General features: G+C 43.4%; 1 protein-coding gene across 1 annotated transcript in view; it reads right to left on the reverse strand.

Annotated features, from left to right (window-relative positions):
* LOC118363521 (signal-induced proliferation-associated 1-like protein 2) overlaps positions 1–17,243 on the reverse strand; it is a 434,866-nt gene that overhangs the window by 14,162 nt on the left and 403,461 nt on the right. Inside the window, exon 21 of the mRNA XM_052497073.1 lies at positions 1,983–2,100. Within this exon, the coding sequence (XP_052353033.1) occupies positions 1,983–2,100 (118 nt within the window). The remainder of the gene's footprint in view (positions 1–1,982; positions 2,101–17,243) is intronic.

Raw genomic sequence — 17,243 nt, forward strand, 5'->3', positions numbered from 1 at the left:
GGTATGGTATGGTATAGTACAGTATGGTATAGTAAAGTATGGAACAGTATAGTAGGGTTCGGTATCGTATAGTATGGTGTGCCATAGTATGATATGATGTGGTATGGTATAGTTTGGTATGGTATAGTATGGTATAGTATGATATGATGTGGTATGGTATAGTATGGTATGGTATAGTATGATTTGATGTGGTATGGTATAGTATGGTATGGTATAGTATGGTATAGTATGATATGATGTGGTATGGTATAGTATGGTATGGTATAGTATGATTTGATGTGGTATGGTATAGTATGGTATGGTATAGTATGACATAGCATGGTATGCTATAGTATGGCATGCTATGGTATAGTATTGTATGGTATGATATAGTATGGTATTGTATGATATTATGTCGCATGGTATAGTATGGTATGGTATAGTATGGTACAGCATAGTATGGTATAGTAGGGCATAGTATAGAATAGTAGGGTATGGTATATTATGGTATAGCATAGTATGGTATAGTAGGGCATAGTATAGAATAGTAGGGTATGGTATAGTATGGTATAGCATAGTATGGTATAGTAGGGCATAGTATAGAATAGTAGGGTATGGTATATTATGGTATAGCATAGTATGGTATAGTAAGGCATAGTATAGAATAGTAGGGTATGGTATAGTATGGTATAGCATAGTATGGACTAGTATGGAATAGGTGTAGTATAGTATGGTATAGCTTGGCATGGTATAGCATAGTATGGTATAGTATTGTATGGTATAATATAGTATGGTATAGTATTGTATAGTGTGATATTATGTGGCATGGTATCGTATGATGTGGTATGGTATAGTATGGAATGGTATAGTATGGTACAGCATAGAATGGTATAGTATGGCATAGTATATAATAGTAGGGTATGGTATAGTATGGTATAGCATAGTATGGAATGGTATAGTATTGTATAGTATGTTATGGTGTGGTATGGTATAGTATGGTATATTATAGTATGGTAAGGTATAGTATAGTATGGTACGGCATGGTGTGGTATAGTATGGTATAGTATAGTATGGTATGGTATGGTGTAGTACGTATGGTACGGTATGGTACGGTACGGTATAGTATAGTATAATATAGTATGGTATAGTATGGTATAGTATGGTATAGTATAATATAGTATGGTGTGGTATGGTATGGTATGGTATAGTAGGGTATGGCATAGTATAGTACGGTATGGTATATTATAGTATAGTATGGTATAGTATGGTATGGTGTGGTATGGTATAGTATGGTATGGTATAGTATGGTATAGTATGGTATAGTATGGTATGGTGTGGTATGGTATAGTATGGTATAGTATGGTATGGTATGGTATAGTATGGTATAGTATGGTATGGTATGGTATGGTATAGTATGGTATGGTATAGTATGGTATGGTATGGTATGGTGTAGTATGGTATGGTATAGTATAGTATGGTATGGTATAGTATGGTATAGTATGGTATAGTATGGTATGGTATGGTATAGTATGGTATAGTATGGTATAGTATGGTATGGTGTGGTATGGTATAGTATGGTATAGTATGGTATAGTATGGTATAGTATGGTATGGTATGGTATAGTATGGTATAGTATGGTATGGTATAGTATGGTATAGTATGGTATGGTATGGTATAGTATGGTATAGTATGGTATGGTATGGTATAGTATGGTATGGTATAGTATGGTATGGTATGGTATGGTGTAGTATGGTATGGTATAGTATGGTATAGTATGGGTTAGTATGGTATAGTGTGGTATAGTATAGTATGGTATGGTGTGGTATGGTATAGTATGGTATGGTATAGTATGGTGTAGTATGATATAGTATTGTATAGTATGGTATGGTGTGGTATGGTATAATATGGTATGGTGTGGTACGGTATAGTATGGTAGAGTATGGTATGGTATGGTATGGTGTCGTATGGTATGGTATGTGTATTACAAGTGATGAGGCTCTCACCCTGCCTCTAGGGCGGCCCCCTCAGCTGCAGCCACGCGTCTGGTCAGTTCCTTTGAGATTTGGAGCGCCTCGGCCCTCTGCATGTCTGTCATGGTGCAGAAAGACGCCACCCGCTGGTCTGGGACACACAGCAAGCAGGAAACAGGCTCAATCATGATATTGTTAATGTTTGCATGCATCTATAACAATCTCCAATCAACAACATATAACCATAAAGACAGTTAAATTATTTTACAGATTATTTTAAGTAAATTGGGTTTTATTATATGGATAACTTTAAATTGGGTTTAATTATATAGATTATTTAAAATAAATTGGGTTTTAATATATAGATTATTTAAAATAAATTGGGTTTTATTATATAGATTATTTAAAATAAATTGGGTTTTAATATATAGATTATTTAAAATAAATTGGGTTTTAATATATAGATAATTTTAAATAAATTGGGTTTTATTATATAGATTATTTTAAATAATTTGGGTTTTAATAAATAGATTATTTAAAATAAATTGGGTTTTAATAAATAGATAATTTTAAGTAAATTGGGTTTTATTATATAGATTATTTTAAATAATGTGGGTTTTATTATATAGATTATTTTAAATAATGTGGGTTTTAATAAATAGATTATTTTAAGTAAACTCCTTTTCCTCCCTCTCCTCTCCTCCCTCTCCTCTCCTTCCTTCCCTCTCCTAAATCCCCTCCTCCTCCTCTCCTCTCCCTCTCCCTCTCCTCCCTCTCCCCTCCCCTCCCCTCCCCTCCTCCCCTCCCCCTCCCTCCTCCCCTCCCCTCTCCTCTCCTCTCTCCTCTCCTCTCCCCTCCCCTCCCCTCCCCTCCCCTCCTCTCCTCTCCCTCTCCCCTCTCCCTCCCTCTCCCTCTCCCCTCCCTCTCCTCTCCCCATGTGTCTGAAGAGCCTGCTGCTTGGCTCCTAGAAGGTCTAGATTACAGAGTCGTCTGTCAGGCTGTAGTCATGCGTATTCTAGGCTTACACCAGAACAGCTCTGCCTGCTTTCTCCCAACGGAAAACACTGACTTGGTAAGTTACCTTACCATGAGGACAGCTCTAGTCGATCTCTCTGGGGGCAATCTGTAGTTGCACCATCCATTTTTGGACTTCTGTATTAATGAAAATAACCATTGATTGTGGAATAATATAACTTTGAAATGCCTCAGCAGCTTAGTTTAACAGTCACATTCTATCAGAACCCAAAATAGAAGCTTGTTAACTCTAATGTTTGTAAACAATGTAGTTGAAAACAACACTGCAGAGCCTCAAAACATGTTTAAAACGAGCATTGTGAGATCATGGATGGTCGGTCATTGAATGCTTGGCTCTATCTAGGAGAGGGGTTACATTTCTCCAGCTCCATCCCTCAGCTTTTTACTGAAACAGGGGTGGAAGTCGGGTTGGTTATTGTTTCAACTGCTGATTAATGCTTTACTGCTTTAAAGAGAATGTCCCATAAATGTAGACTCAAATGTACATTTACATTTACATTTAAGTCATTTAGCAGACGCTCTTATCCAGAGCGACTTACAAATTGGTAAATGTAGACTCAAATCAAACCAAATCTCTGAGACAAAAGCCCCTGTCTGTAACACTGAGTGTGTCTGAAATGTCCACCTCCACCTCTTCTCTAAAAACTGGACTACTGTTGACCAGGACCCATAGGGCGTCAGCGTAGCCTAGTGGTTAGAGCGTTGGACTAGTAACCGGAAGGTCAAACCCCCGAGCTGACAAGGTACAGATCTGTCGTTCTGCCCCTGAACAGGCAGTTAACCCACTGTTCCCAGGCCGTCATTGAAAATAAGAATATGTTCTTAACTGACTTGTCTGGTTAAATAAAGGTAAAATAAAAAAATAATAAAATAATAGGGCTCTATATAGTGGACTACTGTTGACCAGGACCCATAGGGCTCTATATAGTGGACAACTGTTGACCAGGACCCATAGGGCTCTATATAGTGGTCTACTGTTGACCAGGACCCATAGGGCTCTATATAGTGGACAACTGTTGACCAGGACCCTTAGGCTCTATATAGTGAACTACTGTTGACCAGGACCCATAGGGCTCTATATAGTGGACTACTGTTGACCAGGACCCATAGGGCTCTATATAGTGGTCTACTGTTGACCAGGACCCATAGGGCTCTATATAGTGGACTACTGTTGACCAGGAACCATAGGGCTCTATATAGTGGACTACTGTTGACCAGGACCCATAGGGCTCTAAATAGTGGTCTACTGTTGACCAGGACCCACAGGGCTCTATATAGTGGACTACTGTTGACCAGGACCCATAGGGCTCTATATAGTGGACTACTGTTGACCAGGACCCACAGGGCTCTATATAGTGGACTACTGTTAACCAGGACCCACAGGGCTCTATATAGTGGACTACTGTTGACCAGGACCCACAGGGCTCTATATAGTGGACTACTGTTGACCAGGACCCACAGGGCTCTATATAGTGGACTACTGTTGACCAGGACCCACAGGGCTCTATATAGTGGACTACTGTTGACCAGGACCCTTAGGGCTCTATATAGTGGACAGGGTGTCAGTTCAGAAACATTGTGTTAGCTGTTTGCATCAGGCTTACAGAAGGTTAGGGAGACCACTCTCTTATTCCATATGAATGGACGGTTTCCCTTCTTGTTCACAGGCTGCGTCACAAAGATGAAACAAAACAGTTCCACGAAAGCAGAGACAGGGACTGAATTGTCTCCCAAATAGCACCCTATTCCCTATTAGTGGACAGGCTCTATATAGTAGAGCCCAGCAGTGCACTGCTTTGAATCAGGACCTATAGGGACTAAGGTGTCATTTGTGATGGAACCATTGACTGAGTCTGGCACTCACATAACAGAAAGGCTGCTTTTCAGGCATTTCCATGTTCCATATTCAATCAAACAACAGAATTGCCTGTAACCCACGTAGACCAGAGAGATGGTTTCTGTGGGAGAGTATTGAAGAGAGGGAGCCACAAAGAGAAGGCAGAGTACTGATTAGAGGAAGGATATTTGATAGAGAGAGAGACGGCAGCGTATTGAATAGAGGAGGGATATTAAAGAGAGGGAGAGAGAGAGACAGCTTGGCTAGAGGCTACAGAGAGAGGCAACTTGGCGAGAGGCTACAGAGAGAGGCAGAGAGAGACAGCTTGGCTAGAGGCTACAGAGAGAGACAGAGACAGCTTGGCTAGAGGCTACAGAGAGAGGCAGAGAGAGACAGCTTGCCTAGAGGCTACAGAGAGAGGCAGAGAGAGACAGCTTGGCTAGAGGCTACAGAGAGAGGCAGAGAGAGACAGCTTGGCTAGAGGCTACAGAGAGAGGCAGAGAGAGACAGCTTGGCTAGAGGCTACAGAGAGAGGCAGAGAGAGACAGCTTGGCTAGAGGCTACAGAGAGAGGCAGAGAGAGACAGCTTGGCTAGAGGCTACAGAGAGAGGCAGAGAGAGACAGCTTGGCGAGAGGCTACAGAGAGAGACAGCTTGGCTAGAGGCTACAGAGAGAGACAGTGAGAGACAGCTTGGCTAGAGGCTACAGAGAGAGGAAGCTTGGCTAGAGGCTACAGAGAGAGACAGAGGGAGACAGAGAGAGACAGCTTGGCTAGAGGCTACAGAGAGAGGCAGAGAGAGACAGCTTGGCTAGAGGCTACAGAGAGAGACAGAGGGAGACAGAGAGAGACAGCTTGGCTAGAGGCTACAGAGAGAAGCAGAGAGAGACAGCTTGGCTAGAGGTTACAGAGAGAGACAGAGGGAGACAGAGAGAGACAGCTTGGCGAGAGGCTACAGAGAGAGGCAGAGAGAGACAGCTTGGCTAGAGGCTACAGAGAGAGGCAGAGAGAGACAGCTTGGCTAGAGGCTACAGAGAGAGACAGCTTGGCTAGAGGCTACAGAGAGAGACAGCTTGGCTAGAGGCTACAGAGAGAGACAGCTTGGCTAGAGGCTACACAGAGAGACAGTGAGAGACAGCTTGGCTAGAGGCTACAGAGAGAGACAGTGAGAGACAGCTTGGCTAGAGGCTACAGAGAGAGACAGCTTGGCTAGAGGCTACAGAGAGAGGCAGAGAGAGACAGCTTGGCGAGAGGCTACAGAGAGAGGCAGAGAGAGACAGCTTGGCTAGAGGCTACAGAGAGAGACAGTGAGAGACAGCTTGGCTAGAGGCTACAGAGAGAGACAGCTTGGCTAGAGGCTACACAGAGAGACAGTGAGAGACAGCTTGGCTAGAGGCTACAGAGAGAGACAGTGAGAGACAGCTTGGCTAGAGGCTACAGAGAGAGGAAGCTTGGCTAGAGGCTACAGAGAGAGACAGAGGGAGACAGAGAGAGACAGCTTGGCTAGAGGCTACAGAGAGAGACAGAGGGAGACAGAGAGAGACAGCTTGGCTAGAGGCTACAGAGAGAGGCAGAGAGAGACAGCTTGGCTAGAGGCTACAGAGAGAGACAGAGGGAGACAGAGAGAGACAGCTTGGCTAGAGGCTACAGAGAGAGACAGAGAGAGACAGCTTGGCTAGAGGCTACAGAGAGAGACAGAGGGAGACAGAGAGAGACAGCTTGGCTAGAGGCTACAGAGAGAGGCAGAGGGAGACAGCGAGAGACAGCTTGGCTTGAGGCTACAGAGAGAGACAGAGGGAGACAAAGAGAGACAGCTTGGCTGAGCATCTTTGAATCATGACAAATTAGTAGTTAGTAGTCATAAACCAAGCAGACACAGAGTGTGTTTGTGTGTGTGTGTGTGTGCGTGCGTGCGTGCGTGCGTGCCTGTGCCTGTGCCTGTGCCTGTGCGTGCGTGCGTGCGTGTGTGTGTGTGTGTGTGCGTGCGCGCGTGTGCGTAGTGAAAGTGATCAACAACTACAACAGATCAAGTCTCAGACAGGCAGAGGTTATTCAGGAGGTTGATCTCTCCTCTGTCTCTATCAACAGTATTGATGGTAAATGACTTAAATCCAGGCAAGGAGAAGAGTAAATGCTATGAATAGACAGCTAGCTAGTAGACCATAGAGAAGAGAAACTGAGGCACAGAGAAAGAGCCAGGGAGAGCCAATGCCGTTCAATCACTATTGTCTGCAGGGGACTGAGAGGAAATACAATTATCTAATAATTGATTGGATTTAAATAGCACTTTCTACCAACTGAGGTAGTCAAAGAGCTTTCCATAGTAGTGGGAAACATCTCATCCACCATCAATGTGTAGCACCCACCTGGGTGATGCACCCCATTTGTGAATCCTGGACTCAGTGTTATGAAGCAAAATGTTTAATTGTGTGTTTTTTTAATTGTATAAATCTAGAGTCAGAGCTAACAAATAGTATATCATATCATTCTGCTTTCAACTTGTAAACTCACTTTTAAGAAAATGGCCTGTGACTGTTTTGGTATCTAGTGAAGAGCTCTTCTTTATCTACACCCATTCAGTATCGTTCACACCCTGTTAAGCTTTAGCCCCACCCATCTCGTTTCGCTCTCGGAGCGTTCTGAATGAACACTTGACTCTCTGGCTGATGATTGGTTTACCTCTGGATAACATGAAAACAGCCTAACCAACTCTGAAGGCAAAAATGCCATTACGTTTCTTTGCCAACGTTTACTGACACCGGCCATATTCAACAGGTGTTTAGCTTAAGACATGCACCTAGCTAGGTAACCTAGCTAAACAACGAACCTAGCTAGCTAAACAACGAACCAAGCTAGCTAAACAACGAACCTAGCTAGCTAAACAACGAACCTAGCTAGGTAAACAACGAACCTAGCTAGCTAAACAACGAACCTAGCTAGCTAAACAACAAACCTAGCTAGGTAAACAACTAACCTAGCTAGCTAAACAACGAACCTAGCTAGGTAAACAACAAACCTAGCTAGGTAAACAACGAACCTAGCTAGCTAAACAACGAACCTAGCTAGGTAAACAACGAACCTAGCTAGCTAAACAACGAACCTAGCTAGGTAAACAACGAACCTAGCTAGGTAAACAACACGTAGGATCACACATGTCACACATGTCACATAACATTAGCTAAAGAGCAGTTGGCTAGTTAACCAACAATGAACGTGTCATTACTACATTGCATGAATCTGCTGGGAGCTAACCAAACAAGTTCAATGTTAGCTAGCTAACAATAGGCTCTGACTAGCAAAGTAAACGGCTCTGGGATACGAATAATAACATCATACATGTAACGTTATCTAGCTAGCTAGCTAACAGTACATTTTAGCTTAAATTAAACTACTTTCTGTCAAAATGTAAAATGTGTAATATCTGAAAATGTAGCTAGCTAATGCTAGACTATCTAACATGTATACATCATCATGTATGATGGACGCATCTCCCTGTCACGGATGCCATACCACGGTTGCCCTTAGTTTGAAGATGTAATCCGGAGACAGGTATTTTCTCCATCTCTTTAACTATCATACTCTAATTCCACTGATTTCAAAACTTGATCCTCCAGAAAGTGGAGAGCAACACTTATGCAGCTCCACTACACATTTTTTTTAAAAAGCTGCGTTCTACAGGATTACCAACAGGCTGACCAGCTCCAATAGACAGAAGCCTTCAATATGGCAGACCAATCCGAACCCATTTCTCGGCATGTCCAGCCTACACATTATTTCAGCCAATCATCGCTAGTGGGAAGGTTCCTCGCTTTTTCTGTGGCTTAACCAACAAGGCTCTTAATTTAATATATTCATATTTACAGATGGTTATACATGTTTGTTATTAAGGCACATGAAAGTTCACGTGTTCCAGAAGGTATTTCTGCCAAAAAACAAAAACAATAAAAAGATAAACTAGTGATGTATTGACTTCCGACTAGTTTCCTGAAATGGGTCACATTCGTGTGCCAGATTGATCTACACACATCCGATATCAGGTGGAGAGGTGAGGAGTGATATATGCTAATTAGGAATGAGAGGGACGATTAGGTGGCCATGATGAGAATTTTGTCATGACACCAGGGTTAAAATCCCTACTCTTAGGATAAATGCCATGGGATTTTTAATGACAACAGAGAGTCAGGACACCCATTTAATGTCCCATCCAAAAAAACATCAGCGAAGTGACCCTTCAATGCGCTGGGAGCAGAGGAAACAGTGCCCCCTACTGGAGCTCCAACACAACTTCCAGCAGCATCTGGTCTCATTTCCAAGGACCGACCAGGACCAACCCTGATTAGCTTCAGAGGCAAGCTAGCAGTCTGATGCAGGATGGTTTAGGGTTAGGGGATTTCAGCTCAGTGAAATGATGGGTCTCTCTTCGTCAGAGCTTCTACAGTAGTTAGAAATTTGTCAGTAGTTAGAGATTATACAGTAGTTAGAGATCCTACAGTAGTTAGAACTTCTACAGTAGTTAGAACTTCGACAGTAGTTAGATTCTACAGTAGTTAGAGTTTCTACAGTAGTTAACACTTCTACTGTAGTTAGATAATCTACTGTAGTTAACACTACTATAGTAGTTAGAGATTCTACAGTAGTTAGAGATACTACAGTAGTTAGAACTTATACAGTAGTTAGAGATTCTACAGTAGTTAGATTCTACAGAACGAGAGATTATACAGTAGTTAGACATCCTACAGTAGTTAACACTTCTATTGTAGTTAGATATTCTACAGTAGTTAACACTTCTACTGTAGTTAGACATTCTAGAGTAGTTAGAGATTCTACAGTAGTTAGAACTTCTAAGGGAGTTAGAGATCCTACGGGAGTTAGATTTTACATGATAGTTACAGCTTCTACTGTAGATAGAGATTCTACTGTAGTTAAAACTTCTACTGTAGTTAGAGCTTCTACGGTAGTTAGAGCTTCTATGGTAGTTAGAGATTCTACAGAAGTTAGAGAGATGAACCCAAAACAACAGATTGGAAGTGTAGTGGGAAGGAGAGAGGAGAACGACTAACACAAAGCAACATATTGGAAGTGTAGTGGGAAGGAGAGAGGAGAACGACTAACACAAAGCAACAGATTGGAAGTGTAGTGGGAAGGAGAGAGGAGAACGGCTAACACAAAGCAACAGATTGGAAGTGTAGTGGGAAGGAGAGAGGAGAACGACTAACACAAAGCAACAGATTGGAAGTGTAGTGGGAAGGAGAGAGGAGAACGACTAACACAAAGCAACAGATTGGAAGTGTAGTGGGAAGGAGAGAGGAGAACGACTAACACAAAGCAACAGATTGGAAGTGTAGTGGGAAAGAGAGAGGAGAACGGCTAACACAAAGCAACAGATTGGAAGTGTAGTGGGAAGGAGAGAGGAGAACGGCTAACACAAAGCAACAGATTGGAAGTGTAGTGGGAAGGAGAGAGGAGCGAGACTTACACAAAGCAACAGATTGGAAGTGTAGTGGGAAGGAGAGAGGAGAACGACTAACACAAAGCAACAGATTGGAAGTGTAGTGGGAAGGAGAGAGGAGCGAGACTAACACAAAGCAACAGATTGGAAGTGTAGTGGGAAGGAGAGAGGAGAACGGCTAACACAAAGCAACAGATTGGAAGTGTAGTGGGAAGGAGAGAGGACTAACACAAAGCAACAGATTGGAAGTGTAGTGGGAAGGAGAGAGGAGAACGACTAACACAAAGCAACAGATTGGAAGTGTAGTGGGAAGGAGAGAGGAGAACGACTAACACAAAGCAACAGATTGGAAGTGTAGTGGGAAGGAGAGAGTAGAACGACTAACACAAAGCAACAGATTGGAAGTGTAGTGGGAAGGAGAGAGGAGAACGACTAACACAAAGCAACAGATTGGAAGTGTAGTGGGAAGGAGAGAGGAGAACGACTAACACAAAGCAACAGATTGGAAGTGTAGTGGGAAGGAGAGAGTAGAACGACTAACACAAAGCAACAGATTGGAAGTGTAGTGGGAAGGAGAGAGGAGAACGACTAACACAAAACAACAGATTGGAAGTGTAGTGGGAAGGAGAGAGGAGAACGACTAACACAAAACAACAGATTGGAAGTGTAGTGGGAAGGAGAGAGGAGAACGACTAACACAAAACAACAGATTGGAAGTGTAGTGGGAAGGAGAGAGGAGAACGACTAACACAAAGCAACAGATTAAAAGTGTAGTGGGAAGGAGAGAGGAGAAAGACTAACATAAAGCAACAGATTGGAAGTGTAGTGGGAAGGAGAGAGGAGAACGGCTAACACAAAGCAACAGATTGGAAGTGTAGTGGGAAGGAGAGAGGAGCGAGACTTACACAAAGCAACAGATTGGAAGTGTAGTGGGAAGGAGAGAGGAGAACGACTAACACAAAGCAACAGATTGGAAGTGTAGTGGGAAGGAGAGAGGAGCGAGACTAACACAAAGCAACAGATTGGAAGTGTAGTGGGAAGGAGAGAGGAGAACGGCTAACACAAAGCAACAGATTGGAAGTGTAGTGGGAAGGAGAGAGGACTAACACAAAGCAACAGATTGGAAGTGTAGTGGGAAGGAGAGAGGAGAACGACTAACACAAAGCAACAGATTGGAAGTGTAGTGGGAAGGAGAGAGGAGAACGACTAACACAAAGCAACAGATTGGAAGTGTAGTGGGAAGGAGAGAGTAGAACGACTAACACAAAGCAACAGATTGGAAGTGTAGTGGGAAGGAGAGAGGAGAACGACTAACACAAAGCAACAGATTGGAAGTGTAGTGGGAAGGAGAGAGGAGAACGACTAACACAAAGCAACAGATTGGAAGTGTAGTGGGAAGGAGAGAGTAGAACGACTAACACAAAGCAACAGATTGGAAGTGTAGTGGGAAGGAGAGAGGAGAACGACTAACACAAAACAACAGATTGGAAGTGTAGTGGGAAGGAGAGAGGAGAACGACTAACACAAAACAACAGATTGGAAGTGTAGTGGGAAGGAGAGAGGAGAACGACTAACACAAAACAACAGATTGGAAGTGTAGTGGGAAGGAGAGAGGAGAACGACTAACACAAAGCAACAGATTAAAAGTGTAGTGGGAAGGAGAGAGGAGAACGACTAACATAAAGCAACAGATTGGAAGTGTAGTGGGAAGGAGAGAGGAGAACGGCTAACACAAAGCAACAGATTGGAAGTGTAGTGGGAAGGAGAGAGGAGCGAGACTTACACAAAGCAACAGATTGGAAGTGTAGTGGGAAGGAGAGAGGAGAACGACTAACACAAAGCAACAGATTGGAAGTGTAGTGGGAAGGAGAGAGGAGCGAGACTAACACAAAGCAACAGATTGGAAGTGTAGTGGGAAGGAGAGAGGAGAACGGCTAACACAAAGCAACAGATTGGAAGTGTAGTGGGAAGGAGAGAGGACTAACACAAAGCAACAGATTGGAAGTGTAGTGGGAAGGAGAGAGGAGAACGACTAACACAAAGCAACAGATTGGAAGTGTAGTGGGAAGGAGAGAGGAGAACGACTAACACAAAGCAACAGATTGGAAGTGTAGTGGGAAGGAGAGAGGAGAACGACTAACACAAAGCAACAGATTGGAAGTGTAGTGGGAAGGAGAGAGGACTAACACAAAGCAACAGATTGGAAGTGTAGTGGGAAGGAGAGAGGAGAACGACTAACACAAAGCAACAGATTGGAAGTGTAGTGGGAAGGAGAGAGGAGAACGACTAACACAAAGCAACAGATTGGAAGTGTAGTGGGAAGGAGAGAGTAGAACGACTAACACAAAGCAACAGATTGGAAGTGTAGTGGGAAGGAGAGAGGAGAACGACTAACACAAAGCAACAGATTGGAAGTGTAGTGGGAAGGAGAGAGGAGAACGACTAACACAAAGCAACAGATTGGAAGTGTAGTGGGAAGGAGAGAGGAGAACGACTAACACAAAACAACAGATTGGAAGTGTAGTGGGAAGGAGAGAGGAGAACGACTAACACAAAACAACAGATTGGAAGTGTAGTGGGAAGGAGAGAGGAGAACGACTAACACAAAACAACAGATTGGAAGTGTAGTGGGAAGGAGAGAGGAGAACGACTAACACAAAACAACAGATTGGAAGTGTAGTGGGAAGGAGAGAGGAGAACGACTAACACAAAGCAACAGATTAAAGTGTAGTGGGAAGGAGAGAGGAGAACGACTAACATAAAGCAACAGATTGGAAGTGTAGTGGGAAGGAGAGAGGAGAACGACTAACACAAAGCAACAGATTGGAAGTGTAGTGGGAAGGAGAGAGGAGAACGACTAACACAAAGCAACAGATTGGAAGTGTAGTGGGAAGGAGAGAGGAGCGAGACTTACACAAAGCAACAGATTGGAAGTGTAGTGGGAAGGAGAGAGGAGAACGACTAACACAAAGCAACAGATTGGAAGTGTAGTGGGAAGGAGAGAGGACTAACACAAAGCAACAGATTGGAAGTGTAGTGGGAAGGAGAGAGGAGAACGACTAACACAAAGCAACAGATTGGAAGTGTAGTGGGAAGGAGAGAGGAGAACGACTAACACAAAGCAACAGATTGGAAGTGTAGTGGGAAGGAGAGAGGACTAACACAAAGCAACAGATTGGAAGTGTAGTGGGAAGGAGAGAGGAGAACGACTAACACAAAGCAACAGATTGGAAGTGTAGTGGGAAGGAGAGAGGAGAACGACTAACACAATGCAACAGATTGGAAGTGTAGTGGGAAGGAGAGAGGAGAACGACTAACACAAAGCAACAGATTGGAAGTGTAGTGGGAAGGAGAGAGGAGAACGACTAACACAAAGCAACAGATTGGAAGTGTAGTGGGAAGGAGAGAGGAGCGAGACTAACACAAAGCAACAGATTGGAAGTGTAGTGGGAAGGAGAGAGGAGCGAGACTTACACAAAACAACAGATTGGAAGTGTAGTGGGAAGGAGAGAGGAGAACGACTAACACAAAACAACAGATTGGAAGTGTAGTGGGAAGGAGAGAGGAGAACGACTAACACAAAGCAACAGATTGGAAGTGTAGTGGGAAGGAGAGAGGAGCGAGACTAACACAAAGCAACAGATTGGAAGTGTAGTGGGAAGGAGAGAGGAGAACGACTAACACAAAGCAACAGATTGGAAGTGTAGTGGGAAGGAGAGAGGAGAACGACTAACACAAAGCAACAGATTGGAAGTGTAGTGGGAAGGAGAGAGGAGAACGACTAACACAAAGCAACAGATTGGATGTGTAGTGGGAAGGAGAGAGGAGAACGACTAACACAAAGCAGCAGATTGGAAGTGTAGTGGGAAGGAGAGAGGAGCGAGACTAACACAAAGCAACAGATTGGAAGTGTAGTGGGAAGGAGAGAGGAGAACGACTAACACAAAGCAACAGATTGGAAGTGTAGTGGGAAGGAGAGAGGAGCGAGACTAACACAAAGCAGCTACAATATCAAACAGTGGCGGTAACACACATGCTCACTATCACACAGACGCTAATGCACATACACACACACTCCCCAGTTTCTTACCTTCGGTATGCGTGCAGCGTCTACCAGGTGTGACCAGTCGAGTCCGGAGGCGGAGTCAGGGAGGGGCATGAGACCAGGGTCGTTGAACTTTGACCTGTCAGCCAGCGAGCCGTCAGAGAACCAGAACTCATCTCGAGAAAGAGAGGGAAAGAAGACAGGCAGGTCAATGACCAGCACACACATGGTTTTTGACTTCAGGAAATTTTTAGATTAATCCAAATGTATGAATCTCTAGCACAGAACCAGAGAAAATGTCTAACAGGCCGTCCTGGAGAAGGCCCTTATAACCAATAACAGGAACAACTGTTGTGTCAACAAGTTCACTAAATCTTGTAAGAAAGACCAAACAAGACTCAGTGTCCTTGGCTAGAGACGACACAAGACCCAGTCTCCTTGGCCAGGTGCCGTACCCAAGACCCAGTGTCCTTGGCTAGGAGCCCTCCACAAGACCCAGTGTCCTTGGCTAGGAGCCCTCCACAAGACCCAGTGTCCTTGGCTAGGAGCCCTCCACAAGACCCTGTGTCCTTGGCTAGAGCCCTCCACAAGACCCTGTGTCCTTGGCTAGGAGCCCTCCACAAGACCCTGTGTCCTTAGCTAGGAGCCCTCCACAAGACCCTGTATCCTTGGCTAGGAGCCCTCCACAAGGTCCTGTGTCCTTGGCCAGGAGCCCTCCACAAGACCCAGTGTCCTTGGCTAGAGCCCTCCACAAGACCCAATGTCCTTGGCTGGGAGACGTCCACAAGACCCAGTGTCCTTGGCTGGGAGACGTACCCAAGACCAAGTGAGCATTACAGCATCTCTCCTCTCTCCTCTGAAGAAGCCGTCTGAAGGGTAATAAATGGCTTGTCTCACTGGATGTCTTCATGTCTCAATCAACAACCCTGTAATGTTCACTTTCAATTTAAGGGCTTTATGCTTTATGTTTACATTGTCAAAGCAAGTCAAAAAGAAAACAATACAAAATTAAACATTAAACTCATAAAGATTCCAAAGGAATAGAGACATTTCAAATGTCATATTATGTCTATATACAGTGTTGTAATGATGTAACACATCATATTATATACAGTGTTGTAATGATGTAACACATCATATTATATACAGTGTTGTAAATGATGTAACACATCATATTATATACAGTGTTGTAACGATGTAACACATCATATTATATACAGTGTTGTAATGATGTAACACATCATATTATATACAGTGTTGTAATGATGTAACACATCATATTATATACAGTGTTGTAATGTGTTGTAATGATGTAACACATCATATTATATACAGTGTTGTAAATGATGTAACACATCATATTATATACAGTGTTGTAATGATGTAACACATCATATTATATACAGTGTTGTAATGATGTGAAAATAGTTAAAGTACAAAAGGGAAAATAAATAAGCATAAATATGGGTTGTATTTACAATGGTGTTTTCTTCACTGGTTGCCCTTTTCTTGCGGCAACAGGTCACAAATATTGCTGCTGTGATGTCACACTGTGGTATTTCACCCAGTAGATATGGGAGTTTATCACAATTGGATTTGTTTTCTAATTTTTAGAAATCTGTGTAATCTGAGGGAAATATGTGTCTCTAATATGGTCATACATTGGGAATGAGGTTAGGAAGTGCAGCTCAGTTTCCACCTCATTTTGTGGGCAGGAGCACATAGCCTGTCTTCTCTGAGAGCCATGTCTGCCAACGGCGTCCTTTCAATAGCAAGGCTATGCTCGCTGAGTCTGTAAATAGTCAAAGCTTTCCTTAAGTTTGGGTCAGTCACAGTGGTCAGGTATTCTGACACTGTGTACTCTCTGTTTAGGGCCAAATAACATTCAAGTTTGCTCATTCTAGTTTTTCTTTCCAATGTGTCAGGTAATTATCTTTTTGTTTTCTCGTGATTTGCTGGGTCTAATTGTGTTGCTGTCATGGGGCTCTGTGGGGTCAGTTTGTGTTTGTGAACAGAGCCCCAGGACCAGATTGCTTAGGGACTCTAAGCAATATGTGTCTATGTTAATCTCTCTGTAGGATGGATTTGTTAGGGAAGGTTTGGGAATGACTTCCTTTTAGGTGGTTGTAGAATTTAACGACTCGCTTCTGGATTTTGATAATCAGCAGGTATCGGTCTAACTTTGCTCTGCATTCATTATTTGGTGCTTTAGGTTGTACTTCTCCTCCTATCCTTTCACTTCCACTATTCCACTGCCTCTCTCTCTCTCCTCTCTCTCTCCTCCTCTCCTTCTCTCCTCTTCCCCCTTTTCCCTTCTCCTCCTCGCTCTCTCCTTCTTCTCTTCCTCTCTCTCCTCTCTCCTCTCCTTCCCTCTCTCCTCCCTTCTCTCTCCCTTCCTCTCTCTTCTCTTCCCTCCCCCTCCTCTCTCTCTGGTCACTATCTCTCCCTCTCCTCTCTATCTCTTTGTCTCTCTCTGTTGCTCTCTCCCTCTCTTTCAGCACTCTCCTGACATAGACAGGGAATGTAATATAAAGGCTCTTATTTCACAGAGAACACTGAAAGTGACAGGAGGGAGAGAGGGGAGAGCGAGCAAGAGAGTGAGAGAGAGAGATAATCAATTCCCCTCCAATTTGAGTCTCAACTATTTACCAAATTGGTAGGTTTTAGTGGAGGAGAAAGATAGAGAGAAGAGAGAGCTCGTAACAGCTACCCTTCACAACAATCAGGCATCCATCAGGCATGACAGTTACAAGAAGGCAACAGGAAAGAGACATAAGAGCGTTAAGAGAGAAGAACCAGCTAAGAAGGTTAAGAGAGAAGAACCAGCGAAGAGGGCAAAAGAGAGAAGAAGAACCAGCTAAGAGGATGAACAGCAGCACTTCAAAGACATTCTCTTTATCTCAACAGAGCACTGAATACCAATATGGAAA

The sequence above is a fragment of the Oncorhynchus keta genome, chromosome 3 (assembly GCF_023373465.1).
Source record: "Oncorhynchus keta strain PuntledgeMale-10-30-2019 chromosome 3, Oket_V2, whole genome shotgun sequence".
Taxonomy (NCBI): Eukaryota; Metazoa; Chordata; class Actinopteri; order Salmoniformes; family Salmonidae; genus Oncorhynchus; species Oncorhynchus keta.